General features: G+C 40.5%; 1 protein-coding gene across 1 annotated transcript; it reads left to right on the top strand.

Moving 5' to 3' along the window:
• The first annotated feature begins 4,896 nt into the window (after positions 1 to 4,896).
• On the top strand, positions 4,897 to 10,308 carry LOC117525894 (GTPase IMAP family member 9-like). The gene is made up of 2 exons (XM_034187838.1): positions 4,897 to 4,963; positions 8,510 to 10,308. Exons 1-2 carry the CDS (start codon positions 4,939 to 4,941, stop codon positions 9,496 to 9,498), a joined length of 1,014 nt encoding a protein of 337 aa, XP_034043729.1. The 5' UTR covers positions 4,897 to 4,938; the 3' UTR covers positions 9,499 to 10,308.
• The last annotated feature ends 10,470 nt before the right edge of the window (positions 10,309 to 20,778 follow it).

Raw genomic sequence — 20,778 nt, 5'->3', positions numbered from 1 at the left:
TCTGTGGAATGCTCTACCAGACCATCTCAGGGCCCCACAGACGGTTGACGCTTTTAAGAAAGGACTAAAAATGTATCTTTTTAGGAAAGCTTACAGCTAACGTTTTAACTGATGTGTATAGTTTTTTTTCTGTAGCACTTTAAGATTTGGAATCAGATGTAAAGTGCAGTATAAATAAAATGTATTATTCTTATTATAACAAATGATGTGTCTTCAACAAAGTAAAGCAAATGATGACTTCATTTAAAGCTATAACTGTTCATAAACAGTCATATTTCCTCCCTCTGATAATTTTTATTCTCACAGGTTTTAGTCGTTTGTCTCGGTTTTACCTCCCTCTGGTGGTCGTGTTTATTCCTACATGTCATTAGTCTTTAATTGTCCCCTCCTTGGTTTGCCAGCAGCTGCAACTGATTAGTCTGGCTATTTATTGTGAATCCAGTTTGGTTTCAGTTTGGCTGTTCTCTCTGTATGTTTGCATGTTGTAGCTTCATTGCTTCAGTGTTTCTTGTGGCCACTTCTGGATTGTGAGTGTTCTGTTGCTTGTTGCACCTTGGAGTTGAACTCACTCTTGAATGAAAGATGCATTCTCTGAGTTAACTCCTGTCACTGGGTTACCCTTTGAAGTAGAAAAGACTTGGTTAAATCTAGTTGAGTAAAAAGACAAGGTTTGGTTAAATCCTGTTTTTGATCAAGAAGAAAAGACTTTTGGTTGAATTCTGGGTTTAGTTGTGTGTGTGTGTGTTACACTTCCAAGAAGCAAAGACACTTTGTTTTAGTCTAAACCTGTTGTGTACTCACCTGTTATGAAGAGACTTCTCAGTGCACTCTCCATTCAGGATTCAGTTTATACTCATCCTTTGAAGAGGCTTCAATTGCAGTTCATCCTTTTGAAGAACAGAGTTAAGTTTGTTCACACTTTTATGACTCCTGGTTTTCCTCTCTACCATGAAGCACCTCCACTTTAACAGAATCTACGAGGTCCGTTAGAAAAGTAACGGACCTTTTTATTTTTTGCAAAAACTATATGGATTTGAATCGTGTGATTGCATCAGCCAAGCTTGAACCTTCGTGTGCATGCGTGAGTTTTTTCACGCCTGTCGGTTGCGTCATTCGCCTGTGAGCACGCCTTGTGGGAGGAGTGGTCCAGCCCCCTCGGCAGATTTTCATTGTCAGGAAATTGACTGATCCGCTGCCGCTTTGCTTCATCAAAATTTTTTCAGAAAGTGTGAGAGACAGCCTGGTGGAAACCTTTTGGTGAAGATCTTATGGGGATCACACAGATTAAGGACAATTACAACTGGATTAAAGACGGCCCACAGCGGCTGAGAGCGCGCCGCGCACCGAGTGGCGATCGACAGGCTCAAACAACCAGATCATTTCCAAAGTGAACGCTTTGTTGATCCGGGACGTCGTCTGACTACCAGAGAAATGGCAAGACAGGTGGACATAGCACTTTTCGTCACATTCCACTGTTACAGGAGTTTTTGTAATGGAAAGAGGAGCGGAGAAATTCGCCACGGAGCCGCTCATGGCGCGGGACGAAAGCACCTCCGTGTTGGTCTCACAGGACAAGCCCTGACATGCCCAGCTCTTGCACCATTCGGAAGATTCAGACGGCTTTCGGTGGCTTTTCAGTCGTGTGACTATCCGAGAAATTGTGGACGAGCTGGACATGCCACAACATGTCCTGTGAGGCTTCATCACGGCGTTGCTTTTTGTTCTGCGCCCTGCGCCTCCGTCCCGACGCACGAATCCCTCCGCACGTCTTTTCATGCCGAAAAAGTGCTGATGTCAAACTCTTCTGCCATTTCTGTGGTAATTGGATGACGTCCCGGATCAACAAAGCATTTACTTTGGAAATGAACGGCACATTCCACTGTTACAGGAGCTTTTTGTCATGAAAAGATGTGCGGAGGAATTCGCGCATCGGGATGGAGGCGCAGGGCACAGAACAAAAAGCAACGCCATGATGAAGCCTCACAGGACATGTGGCATGTCCAGCTCGTCCACAATTTCTCGGATAGTCACACGACTGAAAAGCCACCGAAAGCCATCTGAATCTTCCGAATGGTGCAAGAGCTGGGCATGTTAGAACATGTCCTGTGAGACCAACACGGAGGTGCGTTCGTTCCGCGCCATGAGCTCCGTGGCGAATTTCTCCGCTCTTCTTTCCATTACAAAAACTCCTGTAACAGTGGAATGTGCCGAAAAAGTGCTATGTCCAGCTGTCTTGCCATTTTTCTGGTAGTCAGACGACATCCCGGATCAACAAAGCGTTCACTGGAAATGATCTGGTCGTTTGAGCCTGTCGATCGCCGCTTGGTGTGCGGTGCGCCATCCGCCACTGTGGGCCGTCTTTAATCCAGTTGTAATTGTCCTTAATCTGTGTGATCCCCATAAGATCTTCACCGAAAGCCATCTGAATTTTCCAAATGGTTTCCACCTGGCTGTCTCTCACACATTCTGAAAAAATTTTGATGAAGCAAAGCGGCAGTCGATCAGCCAATTTCCTGACAATGAAAATCCGCAGAGGGGGCTGGACCACTCCTCCCACAAGGCGTGCTCACAGGCAAATGACGCAACCGACAGGCGTGAAAAAACTCAGGCATGCGCACGAAGGTTCAAGCTTGGCTGATGCAATCACACATGATTCAAATCCATATAGTTTTTGCAAAAAATAAAAAGGTCCGTTACTTTTCTAACAGACCTCGTATAGAAAGTTGTCAGGTTTTTTTTGTGATGGGACAAGATTTCTGTTTTTTTCAAGTTTATTTTTTTCAAAATAAAGTTCCATGTAAGATTTCTATAAGAGCACTGAGGGAACAAGAATACTGTACAGTACTTTCAAAAACTATTGAAATTTCTGTATTTCTTTTTGAAGAGAACTTGATAGGTCCAGAATTCCTATAAAGGGTTTTGTAAAGAATTTGTATAGAATTTTTTTTTTTTTTTTTTTTTTTCTCTCTATGAAGGAAGTGCTACAGAACAAGACTTGTACAAAGAAATTTCAATAGAATTTCTAAGGCCATCTCTACTGTTCTAAAGGAAAATTCAACAGGAATTCTATTGGAAATCTATGGGCCTATTTTTTTTTTTTTTTTGTCAGGATCATCTATCTTGATGCTCTTATTTTCTGACAAATTAGTCAGTGACCTCAGCATGCACTCTACAACCTGTGATCTGTCTCATCACATATTACCAGTGTTGCCAGAGTTTGAAAAGTAATTAGTGATTACTCCTTGAAAAAGAAACTTGGTTACTTTACTGATTACTCAATTTCAAAAGTAACAAAATTAAATTATTTACTTTCAGCAGCTGCGACAACAACCCCACCACCTCAACATGAAAATAACCTATTTTGCTAATACTTTATATTCACCCTTTTTTGACTTGATTTAATGCGCCAAATCACAGCAAAAGCCATCTCAAGGCGCCTTACATAAAACAATTCAACATAAAATTTAAATAATTAAAAATGAATAAAAAGAAAAAATCAAATGCATGATTAAAAACAGAAGTAAAGAATAAAACGGATAAAAATAAAAAGAGAATAAAAATAGGGTTTCAGTCTTGACTTAAAAATGTCCACGGACTCCGCCTGCCTCACAGTCGCAGGAAGACTGTTCCACAGGGTCTTTGACCTGATGACTGGGAACACAGAGAAGTCCCGCATCCTGCGACTGCAAAGCCCGGGCCGGCATGTAAAGTTCCACCAGATCAACCAGATAAGATGACGCAAGCCCATGAACAACCTTATAAGTCAATAACAAAACCTTAAAATCTGCTCTTACAGAGACAGGGAGCCAGTGCAAAGATGCCAAAATGGGTGTGATATGTTCAGACCTTCTGCTACGTGTCAGAAGTCTGGTGGCAGCATTCTGAACCAGCTGAAGACCCCTGATGCTGGACTGTGGTAGCCCTGAAAATAGAACATTGCAATAATCTAGTCTAAAAGAAACAAAAGCATGAATCGGGGTCTCAGCATCAGCCATAGACAGGATGGGTCAGGTCCTCCCTATATTTCGCAGATGGAAAAAGCAGTCCCAGTAACATCCCTGATGTGGAGCTCAAAAGACGACGTAGGATCAAAAATTATCCAATGAATGACTTCAATGAACATAAATACTTCTTATAAATAAGACATCTTTCTTGACCTCATTTAATTATTGATGGCACAGTAATGGCAAAAGTTGCAATTTGTAACCTATATTTATAAATGTAACTATTAAATTCTAACATTTTAATTCTCTCAAAACATTTTACTTGTTGAAATTGAGTAGTATTGGCAGTTAAAGGCTTCAAAAAGTGGACCTTTGATCTTGGGGTGTTGTGGGGGGGGCATTCCTGCCCCGCCCCATGCCCCCTTTCCATCTGGATTCGCCCCTGGTTTGGTGTTTGAGCAGAAAGAATGGATAACGTTTGTTTATTCAGAAAACGCAACCAGACTGACAGGTAAGAAAGTTATATCAGTGTTTTTATGTCTTTCTCAGAAAGAATTTATGTACATTTGGGTCTAAAAAAAGTCTTAGTTGTTAACGCGGCGTGGATCAGCTGTTTCTAACGAGGAAACACTGAGCAGCTCAGCAAAAAGTTTTAAATAAAGGGGGGAAAGAGTGGAAAAATGTCTTTGTAAAGCTCAGTGCAGATGTGCTGTCACCACGCTTTCAGAGATGACAACTGTTTTTCTACTCGGAGAGGCTGCTGAAAACTGTGGAAATGATTAACATGGAAATACCCCTTAGACTTGAAATCAAAAGTGAAACTTGCACCGTCACAAATGATTAACATGGAAAAACCTCATTAGACTTGAAATCAAAAGTGAAAGTGTTTCACTGTAGTGTAGGGGTGTGGTTTAACCCACCTCAACACATAAATATGTCCAGCAACTGTTAATGTTCAGTTCAGCTGCTTGATCTGCTCCAACAAGATTCAAACATGACCAGCAAACTGTCTGATGACGGTAAGTCACTGCATCATACAAAGACCATCATGTCTGTAACAGCACGTGTTAAACTGCAATGTGCTTTTGCTAAAACCTGCAGCTTGAGTTTGAGTTCTGATAAACTGACCACAGTGTCTATGGCCAACCCAATCTCACACCATTTGGTGATGGCATCATGAAAAGTAAATTAATCTATTCGTTCACTTACCAAAGTGAAGTTGGTTACTAGTTACTTATTCACTTATAGACACTTATTCTGTGAGGTTTTTTTTTTTTTTTCATCCAATAGATCCGCAGAAATGCATAATAGAGGAAACTGGGCTGAAATTGCAAATATGTCTAAATATCTGTCCAGTCCAGACACAATTCTTTTCAGGTAAAACCTATATAACTAATATCACTGGACCAAATTAATGCCATTCTGACCAAAAAACAAAGGATTTTTTTTTTTTCCATGAGAATAAGTGTCTGGACTGGACAGATATTTAGACAGATATTTGCAACTTCAGTCCGATTTTCAGTTGTAACCCATTTTTTGAGTCAAAACCTATATTAATCATCTCCTTGGATGAAACAATGCCATTCATACCCCCCCCCCCCCCCCAAAAAAAAACAAAAAACAAAAAAACAAATTCAGCCAAATAAGTGACTGGACTGGACAGATATAAAGATATTAGCAATTTCAGTTCAATTTCCTCTATTATGCATCTCTGTGGATCCACTGGATGTCATTCATACAAAAAAGAAAAGAAAAATAGTCAAATAGTGTCTGGATAAGTAACTGGTAACTGAATAAGTGTCTGGACAGATATTCAGACAGATATTCCGAATTTCAGTTCGATTTCCTACATTATGCATCTCTGTGGATCCACTGGATCTCTTTCAAAGAAAAAAAAATTGCAGAGTAAGTGTCTGAATAAGTAACGTAACCATCTTCACTCTGGTTGTTCATTTTGTGACTGTAACACAAAATGCGGGGTGACGCCGTGTGGTGTGTGTGTGTGTGTGTGTGTGTGTGTGTGTGTGTGTGTGTGTGTGTGTGGGGGGGGGGGGGGGGGGGGGGGGGGGGGGTGTAATTAAATGATTTCTCAAATGCCTCCACAGAAATGCTGGCCGAATAAAACATTTTTGTTGTTGTGAGATTATAGACTTATATTGAGAAATACTGTATTGAACACCTACCAAGAGAAAGTTTCCTCTTGTATCTGTATGAACCACAGATATACTAGATCGGGTCGAGCCCGTCCCTGAGCGGATCGCGACCCTGTCATCTTGAAAGGTTGAACCGCTGCTGTCAGTTTAAAATGCATGCTCTGTGCTTGTAATCACTGTCAATTCTCTGGTCGACTTCTCTGCCGTTATTTACATTTAAGATGTGAAAACTTGTGCTTTGGTCAATTCAGGTACGTAGATTCGATTTCTGAAGTCAGATTTATCATAACTGTTGATCATTTCTCCCTATAAGGCTGTGAATGGAGCGTAAAGTAGAGCTCCTGAACTCATGTCAACAGTCCTCTTTTTTTCTGTGAGATAGTTCTGTTTATCACCACACAGATGATGAGCCTATTCTAGTCCAACATACATGTTATTTGCAGGAACACCTTTTTATTACTACTTTTATGAAGAGTTCTTCAGAGACAAACGAGACACAAAACATAAATTTTGGTTATTGATGCCACTGTACGAGGTCTGTCAAAGTATAGGTCCTTTTTATTTTTTTCAAAAACTATATGGATTTCATTCATATGTTTTTATGTCAGACATGCTTGAACCCTTGTGCGCATGCGTGAGTTTTTCCACGCCTGTCGGTGACGTCATTCGCCTGTGAGCACTCCTTGTGGGAGGAGTCGTCCAGCCCCTCGTCGGAATTCCTTTGTCTGAGAAGTTGCTGAGAGACTGGCGCTTTGTTTGATCAAAATTTTTTCTAAACCTGTGAGGCACATCGAAGTGGACACGGTTCGAAAAATTAAGCTGGTTTTCGCTGAAAATTTTAACAGCTGATGAGAGATTTTGAGGTGATACTGTCGCTTTAAGGACTTCCAACACAGCGGGACATCGCGCAGCGCTCTCAGGCGACGTCGTCAGCCTGTTTCAAGCTGAAAACCTCCACATTTCAGGCTCTATTGATCCAGGATGTCGTGAGAGAACAGAAGTTTCAGAAGAAGTTGGTTTCAGCATTTTATCCGGATATTCCACTGTTAAAGGACATTTTTTTAATGAAAGACGTGCGGACGGATTGCAGCGTCGGCTCGCAGCCGCCGCGACGCTCCGCCACAGGAAAAACACCTCTGTTGGAAGCCTTAAGGACAAGTTGGAACATGTCCAGCTGTTAAACAATTTCTCATATACTCACTCCACTGAAAGCCATCAAAAGCCGCCTGGATTTTACAAATGGTTATCAACACGGAGGTGTTTTTCCTGTGCCGCCGCACCGCGCCGGCTGCATCCCGACGCGCGGACCCGTCCGCACGTCTTTCATTAAAAAAATCTCCTTTAACAGTCGAATATCCGGATAAAATGCTGAAACCGACTTCTTCTGAAACTTCTCTCTTCTCTCACGACGTCCTGAATCAATAGAGCCTGAAATGTGGAGGTTTTCAGCTTGAAACAGGCTGACGACGGCACCTGGGAGCGCTGCGCGACGTCCCGCTGTGTTGGAAGTCCTTAAAGCGACAGTATCACCTCAAAATCTCTCATCAGCTGTTAAAATTTTCAGCGAAAACCAGCTTAATTTTTTGAACCATGTCCACTTCGAAGTGTCTCACAGGTTTAGAAAAAAATTTGATCAAACAAAGCGCCAGTCTCTCAGCAACTTCTCAGACAAAGGAATTCCGACGAGGGGCTGGACGACTCCTCCCACAAGGAGTGCTCACAGGCGAATGACATCACTGACAGGCGCGGAAAAACTCACGCATGCGCACGAGGGTTCAAGCATGTCTGACATAAAAACATATGAATGAAATCCATATAGTTTTTGAAAAAAATAAAAAGGACCTATACTTTATTGACAGCCCTCGTATATGATTTGTGTAATGGCCATATTATATAAAATTTGTTCAGTTTTTTTACTGTTACTGGGACTTGTGTTATTTGGACATCATAGCAATTAGTGACAAATGTTGATTTGTGGAAGTTCAAGCTGTGTGATTTGCAAATCAAGTGTGTTTTGTCATGTGTATGTATTTTCATTCAGTTTCTTTTGGTGGCCATGTTGAAAATTGCCTGCCACGCCTACTTAATTTGCATATTTCACTGGTGTCCACCCCTTAGATTGTAAATTGTAACCTAAAGATTGAGTGGGAGAAGTTTGCTTTCTTCAAAATGTGAACAATTGACCCATTTGTGGCATCTTCAAACCTGAACTTATCTGATGAAGAAAACATTTAAAACTAACATTCTTCAGTTAAATCCTTCAACAAGCACAGTGAGGAAGCATACACGAAGAAGTGTTATTCTTAAATTATTGCACATACTGACCTAAAAGACTCTGATGTGGCTGGATAACACTGCATTTTGCATGTCTTGGGTGTTAAATGTTACTCTGTTTGTATTTTGTCCACACAGGACCTTTTATTCGAAATGATGAGGAGTTGAGGATTGTGTTGGTTGGGAAGACCGGAAATGGTAAGAGTGCCACTGGAAACACCATCTTGGGCTGGAAGTGTTTTAAGTCAAACTTCAGTGCAGTGTCCCTCACGGTCAACTGCTCGAAGGGCAAAACCACTGTGGATGGACAGCAGGTGGCTGTGATTGACACCCCGGGCCTCTTTGACACCAGGTTTGTGCAGGAGAAAACAACTAAAGACTTGAGTCGGTGTATCGGTTATGCTAGTCCTGGGCCCCACGTGTTCCTGATCATCATCAGGCTGGGCAGATACACGGAAGAGGAAACAAATTCAGTGCAGAACATCCAGCAGATATTTGGTGAGGATGCAGACAAATACAGCATGGTTCTCTTCACTCATGGTGACCAGCTCGACAACACCATTGAGGAGTTCCTGGAGGAAAGTCCAGAACTGCAGGAACTGGTGGCCAGATGCAACGGAGAGTACCACGTCTTCAGGAACAGGGAGCAAGATCACACTCAGGTCACTGAGCTGCTGAAGAAGATCAGGAAGATAGCTGCAAAGAACGGTGGAAGCCACTACACCAACGAGATGTTCCAAGAGGCAGAGAGGAAAATTGAAGAGGAGAAGCAACGGCTTCTGGAGGAGGATAAGGAGAAAATACGCAAAGAGAAAGAGGAGCTGGCAAACCAAATACAGGCAAAGTATGATGAACAGATGAAGAAACTGGCTGAGCAATTCCAGGCTGAGAGAGAGAGGGAGAGGAGAGAGAGGGACACCGAAAGGAAGATGGAGAGAGATGAGAGAGATGCAGAGAAAAAGAGAGATAGAGAAGAGAAGGAAAGAATGATGGAAAAAATGAGGGAGCAGCAGGAGAGGGAGTTGCAAGAGAAAATGAAGCAGTTGGAGATGCAATTTGAACAACAAAAGAGACGAGAAGCTGAGGAGAGAAACAAAACTCGTCCTTCCAAATGTTCTATTTTATGAAGTTAGCTGAGCTACTCAACACCGCCACCTTGTGTCTTGTTCATGTGGATGTTTTAAGCAACAAATCAAGTGTGCAGACGAGCAGTTTGTAACAGAATCAGTACTAAGAGCTTTTATGGACCTAAAAGTAGTAAAACCACATTGTAGAATATACTCTAAGTACTACTTTGACAATATTGCACAAAAGGATTAGCATCAAAATGCCAAAATTAAAAGTAATTTTGCCTGTGCACATATACACAAAGACTTTCAGTTTCAGTTAAAGGGGCTTAAAAATATATCACATCACCAATTCAGAAATTAGTCATTTTCATACAATCATCCCATTTTTTTCCATTTTCGATAATTCGAGATGAACATTCTAAATATATGGACAAAATCATCACTTGTACAGCAGGTTTCTTTAGACAAGTCAGGGAACAAGTCACTGAACATGTCTTGGTTGTACAGAGGGAAAATTACAAAAATAAACAACGTTCTTGTCCCGATACTTATGGTCCTGACTGATTCATGCATTCACCCCTTTAAGGCTATAGCTGGTAAATGTGGAACTAATTTGAATTTCCTAAATTTTGTATATCACTTTACTGCTGAGTATCCTATGAATTTCTTCATGTGGAACTCTGAATTTATTGATGTAAAAATATAATTTAGTTATTGATTATAATTTATATTCTTAATCTGAAATTACAAAGTACCGTATTTTCCGGACTATAAGTCGCACTTTTTTACATGTTTAGGCCTGGGGTGCGACCTATACTCCGGTGCGACTTATAAATGAAAAATACACCGGTAGGATCTCAATTAATTTACTGTAACAAAACAATTTTACGTGACAGAGTCGATCTATGTTTTAAAATGGCCACCAGAAAAGGAAATGCAATGCATCATGGACACTGTAGTATGGCGGCCGTCCTATAAGTCACACTGGTCGCGATAACCAATCAGAGAACAGAACGTTGGACGCGTATTCCTCACCTCACCCACAGCGTGTGAAGCTGACGAATACGGTGCTTGCTGTTATTCCGGCATGGCGAACAAAACAGCTTCAACCCTTGGATATCAGTGTGAGCAGAGTGTTTAAGTTGACGCTGAGAGCTGCGTGGGAGCACTGGGTGAGCGACGGCGGAGGATTAGTGTGTGCACTTGGAAGGAGCTGGCGTCGAAGATTGTGACTAGCGTTTGAAGCAGACGAACATGGTGTTTATTCCGGGACGGCTAACAAAACAGCTTCAACCCTTGGATATCAGTGTGAGCAGAGTTGACGCTGAGAGCTGCATGGGAGCACTGAGCGACGGCGGAGGATTAGCGTCTGCACTTGGAAGGAGCTGGATCGACAACGCTGGGTGGTCATGAGCTGCGCAGGTAGGCGCTGCATGGTTCGGCTCGCAATGTGGTCCGCAAAATACAAACATATCTGTAGGTAAAATGCAGCTCACGAGAGGGCACTCAAGGCTTGTGTGACTGTTCCTGCGACTTCTGACTACCATAGAAAAATAAAAATTTCAACGTTACTGATAACTTAACAAGACAACGGAGAAGGCCCGAAAAAATGCCACCAAAAAGAAAATCATACTCTGCAGATTAAGTTACGACTGGTGAAATATGCATCTGAAAACGGTAGCCGTCACATTATCATCTGAACTTTTCATGTTAAGTTAACATACCTGTATGTCCATGGGACTTATAGTCCAGTGCAACTTATTTATGGTTTATTTTTCTTTATAATGATAAAGTGGCTGGTGCGACTTATACTCCGGTGCGACTTATAGTCCGGAAAATACGGTAAACCTGAAGTCACAAAATGTGTCATAGTAAAAACAATGTTTGCCTCTGACACTGAGTAGATGTACAGTGGAGTACAAGTAGAAACCAGAAATTATCATGGAAAGTACAAGTACCTCAAATTTGTATTTGTACAGTAATTGAATAAAATATTTACTGTTTCCTTGCTTGTGTATATAATGTGAACATGTCCCACACTTTGGTTACACTGAAAAAAATGATACTTTAGATCAACTTAAAAAAAATTGTAATTTGTTACAGCTATTTTTTTTTTTTTTTTAGTTTCTCACAATGTATATTTATGATTTTGTAAAGTGATTCCAGCAGATTTAAACTGGAAACCACAATTTTCCATTAGACCAATGCAAATAAGTATTTTGAATGAAGTGCACTGTTTCACTTTTTTCAGTGTACATACAGTTAATTTTGCATTTATATGTAAAAATATATGTACTGTTCACATTTATACATATGTTAAACATTTTATTTTATTTGCCTCATTGCTTTGTGTTATTCACTTGGTAAGATGATTACAAATCTAGGAGTAACACACTTTATAAAGTTTTGGTTTGCAAAACCCGTTGTTGCCCAGGTTGCATTCAAAATACTTTTGTTTGTCATTCATTTTGTCGCCATGTCCATGTTTTGAACATTGTATTTGTCACATTGCTTTTTTGAATAGAGAGCATTCACAATTCATAAGGTTTCTCACTTTTGTAGCACATAAACTGTGGATTTTCTGATTTTAATATTTCTGCTGATGGTGCCACATTTTTAGAATTTTTTAATTTTTTTGATTTTTATTATTATTTTAGCTTATCATGCTGTTGCTAATTAATTTTTGTTTTATTCTGACATTTTAATTCACAAACGCAAATGTGAAAATGTGTCAAAATTAAAAGTTTAAATAAAGGTTTGGTATACGCTGATATAAAAGTGTTTATTTTAAATCTTTGTTTGTTTGATTTCTGCTAAATTGACCAGAGTGTGAATGGCCAACCCAATCTCATGCCATTAGGTGATAGCGTCACAAAAAAGTTAACGAATCTATTGGTTCATTTTGTGACGGTATCACGTGACGTCGGGGGAGATCAAATGATTTGTCAAATGCCGCCACAGAAATGATTGCCAATTAAAACTTTAAATAAAGGTTTGGTAAACTATAATATGAAAGTGTTTATTTTAAATCAACCTACTACAAAGAGGTTCTGAATCAAAGCACATTCACCACATCTCAAAATGGCGCCTGTGTATGGCCTCGCCACTGCTCGACTGCACCTATGCAGACTTTTTCTAGTTTTTATTACAACCTATGTTGTTATGTCAGACTTAGCGCTCAGTGACTGTGTCTATGCTGTTCGGATCTATGACCGTGGTTCTCTTTCAGAGAGTCAATGGAACGTCTTTTCAGTGACTGGGAGAGTTATAAACAAGCATTTCCACCACCGCTTGTGAATAATAGCAGAACCAGAATACCTGTTGCTGCTACGAGTCCCAGGTAATCCAAAGAGGGTGAGAAGAGGCTGCAGGTCCGGTGTTCAGGTTAAGATCAAGCGAGCCGCATGGACTGCCAGTGGCTTCTCTCAGCAAACAACTTGACCTCGTCCCCTGATTGCCCACAAGAAAAACAAGATGGCCTCATGCCCCCCTGATTGCCCACAGCAGTTTCTATCAACACTTGACACATATATGCACAATGGTTATTTCAGGTCATAACTCCAGGATAAGCTGGTGTTGAGGAAACCCCTGTTGTCCTGTGTATACTGTTGTGTACTTTCATGTCACCATGGAAGTAACACTTGTATTTGTAAATCAATGAGTTGACCAGTGGTGTCAAAAGTACACACATTTGTTACTTAAGTAGAAGTATAGATACTGCAGTTTAAAAACACTCTGGTAAAAGTTGAAGTATCAACTTGACCTCTTTACTCAAGTAAAAGTGAAAAAGTATGTGCTCCAAAACCTACTTAAAGTATAAAAGTATAAAGTAACCTTTAAAAAAAAAAGGGGTAGATGCCACTAAATGAATGGAAAGCTTAACTTAAAAACTGATTCGTTCTACATGTGGCCCAAGACCCAAAACCCAAAATTACCCCCCAACACCACCTGCACGAAAATGTTTCAATTCTACGTAGAAGGTCTGAAATACAATCTGGGACTATTCCAGACAATAAATTGCAGTGAGTGCAGCATCCATTTAGTGAATGAAAACAAACAAACAAACACAACTTTCCTTATTCAAATTCATTCCAGTAGTATTCTGCACTTACTAGGATGCAGCAGTTTTCTAGTTTGGCAGATAGTTCTGGAGGAAATCACTGAAAAAATTAACAAACTGAAAATATGGTTTGACTGAAACAAACTGTCATTAAATAAGACAGGGATGAAGTGGAGGTGTAAGAGTCACTAGGTGTTCACAGGAAACACTTATGTATACTCAACAAAAATATAAACGCAACACTTTTGGTTTTGCTCCCATTTTGTATGAGATGAACTCAAAGATCTAAAACCTTTTCCACATACACAATATCACCATTTCCCTCAAATATTGTTCACAAACCAGTCTAAACTTCTCCTTTGCTGAGATAATCCATCCCACCTCACAGGTGTGCCATATCAAGATGCTGATTAGACACCATGATTAGTGCACAGGTGTGCCTTAGACTGTCCACAATAAAAGGCCACTCTGAAAGGTGCAGTTTTGTTTCATGGGGGGGGGGGATACCAGTCAGTATCTGGTGTGACCACCATTTGCCTCATGCAGTGCAACACATCTCCTTTGCATCATCCGTGAAGAGAACACCTCTCCAACGTGCCAAACACCAGCGAATGTGAGCATTTGCCCACTCAAGTTGGTTACGACGACAAACTGGAGTCAGGTCGAGACCCCGATGAGGACGACGAGCATGCAGATGAGCTTCCCTGAGACGGTTTCTGACAGTTTGTGCAGAAATTCTTTGGTTATGCAAACCGATTGTTTCAGCAGCTGTCCGAGTGGCTGGTCTCAGACGATCTTGGAGGTGAACATGCTGGATGTGGAGGTCCTGGGCTGGTGTGGTTACACGTGGTCTGCGGTTGTGAGGCTGGTTGGATGTACTGCCAAATTCTCTGAAACGCCTTTGGAGACGGCTTATGGTAGAGACATGAACATTCAATACACGAGCAACAGCTCTGGTTGACATTCCTGCTGTCAACATGCCAATTGCACGCTCCCTCAAATCTTGCGACATCTGTGGCATTGTGCTGTGTGATAAAACTGCACCTTTCAGAGTGGCCTTTTATTGTGGACAGTCTAAGGCACACCTGTGCACTAATCATGGTGTCTAATCAGCATCTTGATATGGCACACCTGTGAGGTGGGATGGATTATCTCAGCAAAGGAGAAGTGCTCACTATCACAGATTTAGACTGGTTTGTGAACAATATTTGAAGGATGGTGATATTGTGTATGTGGAAAAAGTTTTAGATCTTTGAGTTCATCTCATACAAAATGGGAGCAAAACCAAAAGTGTTGCGTTTATATTTTTGTTGAGTATATGTATGTATGTATTTATTTATGTATGTTCATTCTTAGTTGCTTTTATATTTTCTGTTGTGTTTCTATTCAGGTTCTTTTTGCCTCTTCTCTAAAATTGGATATAATAATCATTACATTATTAATATATAAACAAAAATAAATTTAAGAAATATTACAATTTGAAAACAAATGCACCTGAACGTGATGAGAGCTGCAATTGCTTAATGCTAAGTTTTAACATTGAAAATGCCATAGACATGCTAACACGTTAGCGTCGCTCCCGTTTTTAAGTTATAAAATACATCTATCAACTGTTTCAGAAGACCATAACAGGTCGGTTTAACATAGAAAAGGTAAATAATACTCACAGAAGTATGCTCTTTAGGGTTTTAGCGGGGGAAAATTAAGCGAAAGAAAGAATAAACGAAGCAATAGGTCGAAACATTGCTTCAATCTGCGAACCACTGCTTCGATTGGTTCACGGTTCAAAGCAAAGCCGTGCTGCAGAAAAGTTGATTACAGGCGCACATGACATGAAATATATATATAAACATTAAACTGAAGCCAAGAGTAACGAGGCTGTTTGTTTTAAAAATGTAAGGAATAGAAAGTACAGATACTTGTGTGAAAATGTAATGAGTAGAAGTCAGAAGTAGGCAGAAAAATAAGTAATGGAGTAAAGTATAGATACCTAAAAAGTGTACTTAAGTACAGTAACGAAATATTTGTACTTCATTACTTGACACCTCTGGAGTTGACAGATGACAGCTATAATAGCTGTCATTTTGAGCGACTGGGCGTGAACGTCGGGCCTCTGAAAATGCATACCGCCCTCCAAAAGCATGTTATTGTATTAATCTGAAAGTGTTTGTTTTTTTATTACTACTACATGTCGACACACAGACATACACATCAATATACTATTCACTTATAATTATATTTATATAGTACCAGATCATAAGAAAGTCGAATCAAGGCACTTTACGCCAGTAAGGACTAACCTTACCAACCTTATATGTCAGTTGCTATTCACATTATTGGCAGAATTATTGGGGGGGGGGGGGGGGGGGTTGGCTCATTATTGAGGGGGCTTAAGCCCCCCCCCTTGGCGCCGCCACTGCACAGGGAGAACATGCATACTCCACAGAAAGTCCCAAGCAGGAAGCGATCCCATGACCTCCTTGTTGTGAGGCAAGAGTACTAACCAGTAAACGACCGTGCTGCCCCTAATATTATTATTATTATTATTATTATGAGTGGGTAAATGTGAGGCATCATTATAAAGTGCTTTGAGCTTCTGATTCAGATGGAAAAGTGCTCTATAAGTGCATTTAATAATAATTGGATATAAGTACCCAAATGAGACTTTGAATTCATGTGTGGGGCTTATCAAGCTATGAATATAAACCTACCGTTCTGAAGGATGTTTTTATATTTCATCTTCACCTGCTGCCAGGTGCGTTTGGCACTGCTATTGCATCTGAAATATTGACAGGATTAGGAACAGCAATCATACAATCAAGGTAGCCTATTTAGGAAACATTAAATTAACCTAACATCTATTAGTAGGCCTATGCCCACTTCTGAATCGTGTTGCATCTGGGCGTAATTAATGGAAGAAGGTCATTTTTTTTTACACATATTAGACATTCCACAGGTTAATCATCTGTAACAGATTTGGGGAACAATTGAATTGTACGTACACATTTACCCGATCAGCAATACGTTGCCAACAAGCCTGTCTTGCTTTATTGGCAGACGATGTGTTCGATTTCCCCCTTAACATTAATTTAAATTCCTCGTAGCTCCGCATAATAATCGTGCATTCTTCTTAGGTAAAGTAAGGTGACCGCGCCATCATTGAAAAATGGTGATGTGCGCTGCAACCTGCCCCTTTTATGTGAACGCGCACAAATTCCACTTAGGTTAACACAGGTTCAACAAATCAACATCTTATTCAGCGTCATAGTACCGATTAACACCACTTGAGAAAACCAGGTTTTGTCAACCCCGATTTAAGAGGTTGACCCTGGGTTACATCTGAGTAAGTTAACCCCGCTTCGTAGTACAGGCCCGTGTGACTGGACTCTGGTTTGTTTTCAGTCATGTTCAGCGACTGTGCTTGTTTCCTGCATGAAAATTATTTTGCTCTGTCTCAGTTTGCTTTTTGGTTCATTGTGTAGCAGTTGCTATTTTGATCTGAGTTGCTCAGAAACGCCACGCCTAACAACATACAGGGAATAAAACTCAACCGATAAGGCAGGTTATAGGACAACAACAACAAAAAAGTGTCTGCGCAAACAAATGACGTCATAGCGTGCACAGCCCAAGAACTGTCCGCAGAGGAAAAGATAAAAAGGCGAGAAGTGTGTGTTGATGATTTTCTCATGGATAGTACGACAGTGAACAGCAGCCAAAGCAGCCAGCTTGATGAGGATGCGCTGCCGAATTTTATAGTAGCATTCATGATATGCACACTCTTAAGACTATGAAATTGGGCTATTAGTAAAAAAAAGTAGAAAAGGGGGTGTTCACAATAATAGTAGTGTGGCATTCAGTCAGTGAGTTTGTCAATTTTGTGGAACAAACAGGTGTGAATCAGGTGTCCCCTATGTAAGGATGAAGCCAGCACCTGTTGAACATGCTTTTCTCTTTGAAAGCCTGAGGAAAATGGGACGTTCAAGACATTGTTCAGAAGAACAGCGTAGTTTGATTAAAAAGTTGATTGGAGAGGGGAAAACTTATACGCAGGTGCAAAAAATTATAGGCTGTTCATCTACAATGATCTCCAATGCTTTAAAATGGACAAAAAAAAACAGAGACGCGTAGAAGAAAACGGAAACCAACCATCAAAATGGATAGAAGAATAACCAGAATGGCAAAGGCTCACCCACTGATCAGCTCCGGGATGATCAAAGACAGTCTGGAGTTACCTGTAAGTGCTGTGACAATTAGAAGACGCCTGTGTGAAGCTAATTTATTTGCAAGAATCCCCCACAAAGTCCCTCTGTTAAATAAAAAACATGTGTAGTAGAGGTTACAATTTGCCAAAGAACACATCAACTGGCCTAAAGAGAAATGGAGGAATATTTTGTGGACTGATGAGAGTAAAATTGTTCTGTTTGGGTCCAAAGGCCACAGACAGTTTGTGAGACGACCCTCAAACTCTGAATTCAAGCCACAGTTCACAGTGAAGCATGGTGGTGCAAGCATCATGATATGGGCATGTTTCTCCTACTATGGTGTTGGGCCTATATATCGCATACCAGGTATCATGGATCAGTTTGGATATGTCAAAATACTTAAAGGGGTCATGTTGCCTTATGCTGAAGAAGACATGCTCTTGAAATGGGTGTTTCAACAAGACAATGACCCCAAGCACACTAGTAAATGAGCAAAATCTTGGTTCCAAACCAACAAAATTAATGCCTTGCAGATGTGAAGAAATCATGAAAAACTGGTTATACAACTAAATACTAGTTTAGTGATTCACAGGATTGCTAAAAAAGCAGTTTGAACATACAACCCCTGGCAATAATTATGGAATCACCAGCCTCAGAGGATACACATACACACACACACACGCATGCATATACACACACACACACAAAGGCCACATGGCTATTAATACAACCCCTGGCAAAAATTATGGAATCACCGGCCTCGGACGATGTTCATTCAGTTGTTTAATTTTGTAGAAAAAAGCAGATCACAGACATGACACAAAACTAAAGTCATTTCAAATGGCAACTTTCTGGCTTAAAGAAACACTATAAGAAATCAGGAAAAAAAAATTGTGGCAGTCAGTAACGGTTACTTTTTTAGACCAAGCAGAGGGAAAAATATCAATCAATCAATCAATCAATTTTTTTATATAGCGCCAAATCACAACAAACAGTTGCCCCAAGGCGCTTTATATTGTAAGGCAAGGCCATACAATAATTATGTAAAACCCCAACGGTCAAAACGACCCCCTGTGAGCAAGCACTTGGCTACAGTGGGAAGGAAAAACTCCCTTTTAACAGGAAGAAACCTCCAGCAGAACCAGGCTCAGGGAGGGGCAGTCTTCTGCTGGGACTGGTTGGGGCTGAGGGAGAGAACCAGGAAAAAGACATGCTGTGGAGGGGAGCAGAGATCGATCACTAATGATTAAATGCAGAGTGGTGCATACAGAGCAAAAAGAGGAAAGAAACAATGCATCATGGGAACCCCCCAGCAGTCTACGTCTATAGCAGCATAACTAAGGGATGGTTCAGGGTCACCTGATCCAGCCCTAACTATAAGCTTTAGCAAAAAGGAAAGTTTTAAGCCTAATCTTAAAAGTAGAGAGGGTGTCTGTCTCCCTGATCTGAATTGGGAGCTGGTTCCACAGGAGAGGAGCCTGAAAGCTGAAGGCTCTGCCTCCCATTCTACTCTTACAAACCCTAGGAACTACAAGTAAGCCTGCAGTCTGAGAGCGAAGCGCTCTATTGGGGTGATATGGTACTACGAGGTCCCTAAGATAAGATGGGACCTGATTATTCAAAACCTTATAAGTAAGAAGAAGAATTTTAAATTCTATTCTAGAATTAACAGGAAGCCAATGAAGAGAGGCCAATATGGGTGAGATATGCTCTCTCCTTCTAGTCCCCGTCAGTACTCTAGCTGCAGCATTTTGAATTAACTGAAGGCTTTTTAGGGAACTTTTAGGACAACCTGATAATAATGAATTACAATAGTCCAGCCTAGAGGAAATAAATGCATGAATTAGTTTTTCAGCATCACTCTGAGACAAGACCTTTCTGATTTTAGAGATATTGTGTAAATGCAAAAAAGCAGTCCTACATATTTGTTTAATATGCGCTTTGAATGACATATCCTGATCAAAAATGACTCCAAGATTTCTCACAGTATTACTAGAGGTCAGGGTAATGCCATCCAGAGTAAGGATCTGGTTAGACACCATGTTTCTAAGATTTGTGGGGCCAAGTACAATAACTTCAGTTTTATCTGAGTTTAAAAGCAGGAAATTAGAGGTCATCCATGTCTTTATGTCTGTAAGACAATCCTGCAGTTTAGCTAATTGGTGTGTGTCCTCTGGCTTCATGGATAGATAAAGCTGGGTATCATCTGCATAACAATGAAAATTTAAGCAATACCGTCTAATAATACTGCCTAAGGGAAGCATGTATAAAGTGAATAAAATTGGTCCTAGAACCTTGTGGAACTCCATAATTAACTTTAGTCTGTGAAGAAGATTCCCCATTTACATGAACAAATTGTAATCTATTAGACAAATATGATTCAAACCACTGCAGCGCAGTGCCTTTAATACCTATGGCATGCTCTAATTGATGTAATAAAATTTTATGGTCAACAGTATCAAAAGCAGCACTGAGGTCTAACAGAACAAGCACAGAGATGAGTCCACTGTCCGAGGTCATAAGAAGATCATTTGTAACCTTCACTAATGCTGTTTCTGTACTATGATGAATTCTAAAACCTGACTGAAACTCTTCAAATAGACCATTCCTCTGCAGATGATCAGTTAGCTGTTTTACAACTACCCTTTCAAGAATCTTTGAGAGAAAAGGAAGGTTGGAGATTGGCCTATAATTAGCTAAGATAGCTGGGTCAAGTGATGGCTTTTTAAGTAATGGTTTAATTACTGCCACCTTAAAAGCCTGTGGTACATAGCCAACTAACAAAGATAGATTTGGACAACAAATATGGACTCACTCAATTCTGAGGAATAAATTATGGAATCACCCTGTAAATTTTCATCCCCAAAACTAACACCTGCATCAAATCAGATCTGCTCGTTAGTCTGCATCTAAAAAGGAGTGATCACACCTTGGAGAGCTGTTGCACCAAGTGGACTGACATGAATCATGGCTCCAACATGAGAGATGTCAATTGAAACAATGGAGAGGATTATCAAACTCTTAAAAGAGGGTAAATCATCACGCAATGTTGCAAAAGATGTTGGTTGTTCAGTC

Source organism: Thalassophryne amazonica, chromosome 15 (assembly GCF_902500255.1).
Source record: "Thalassophryne amazonica chromosome 15, fThaAma1.1, whole genome shotgun sequence".
Taxonomy (NCBI): Eukaryota; Metazoa; Chordata; class Actinopteri; order Batrachoidiformes; family Batrachoididae; genus Thalassophryne; species Thalassophryne amazonica.
Note: the sequence above shows the minus strand (reverse complement) of the source record. Positions and strands in the feature narration are given on the sequence as shown.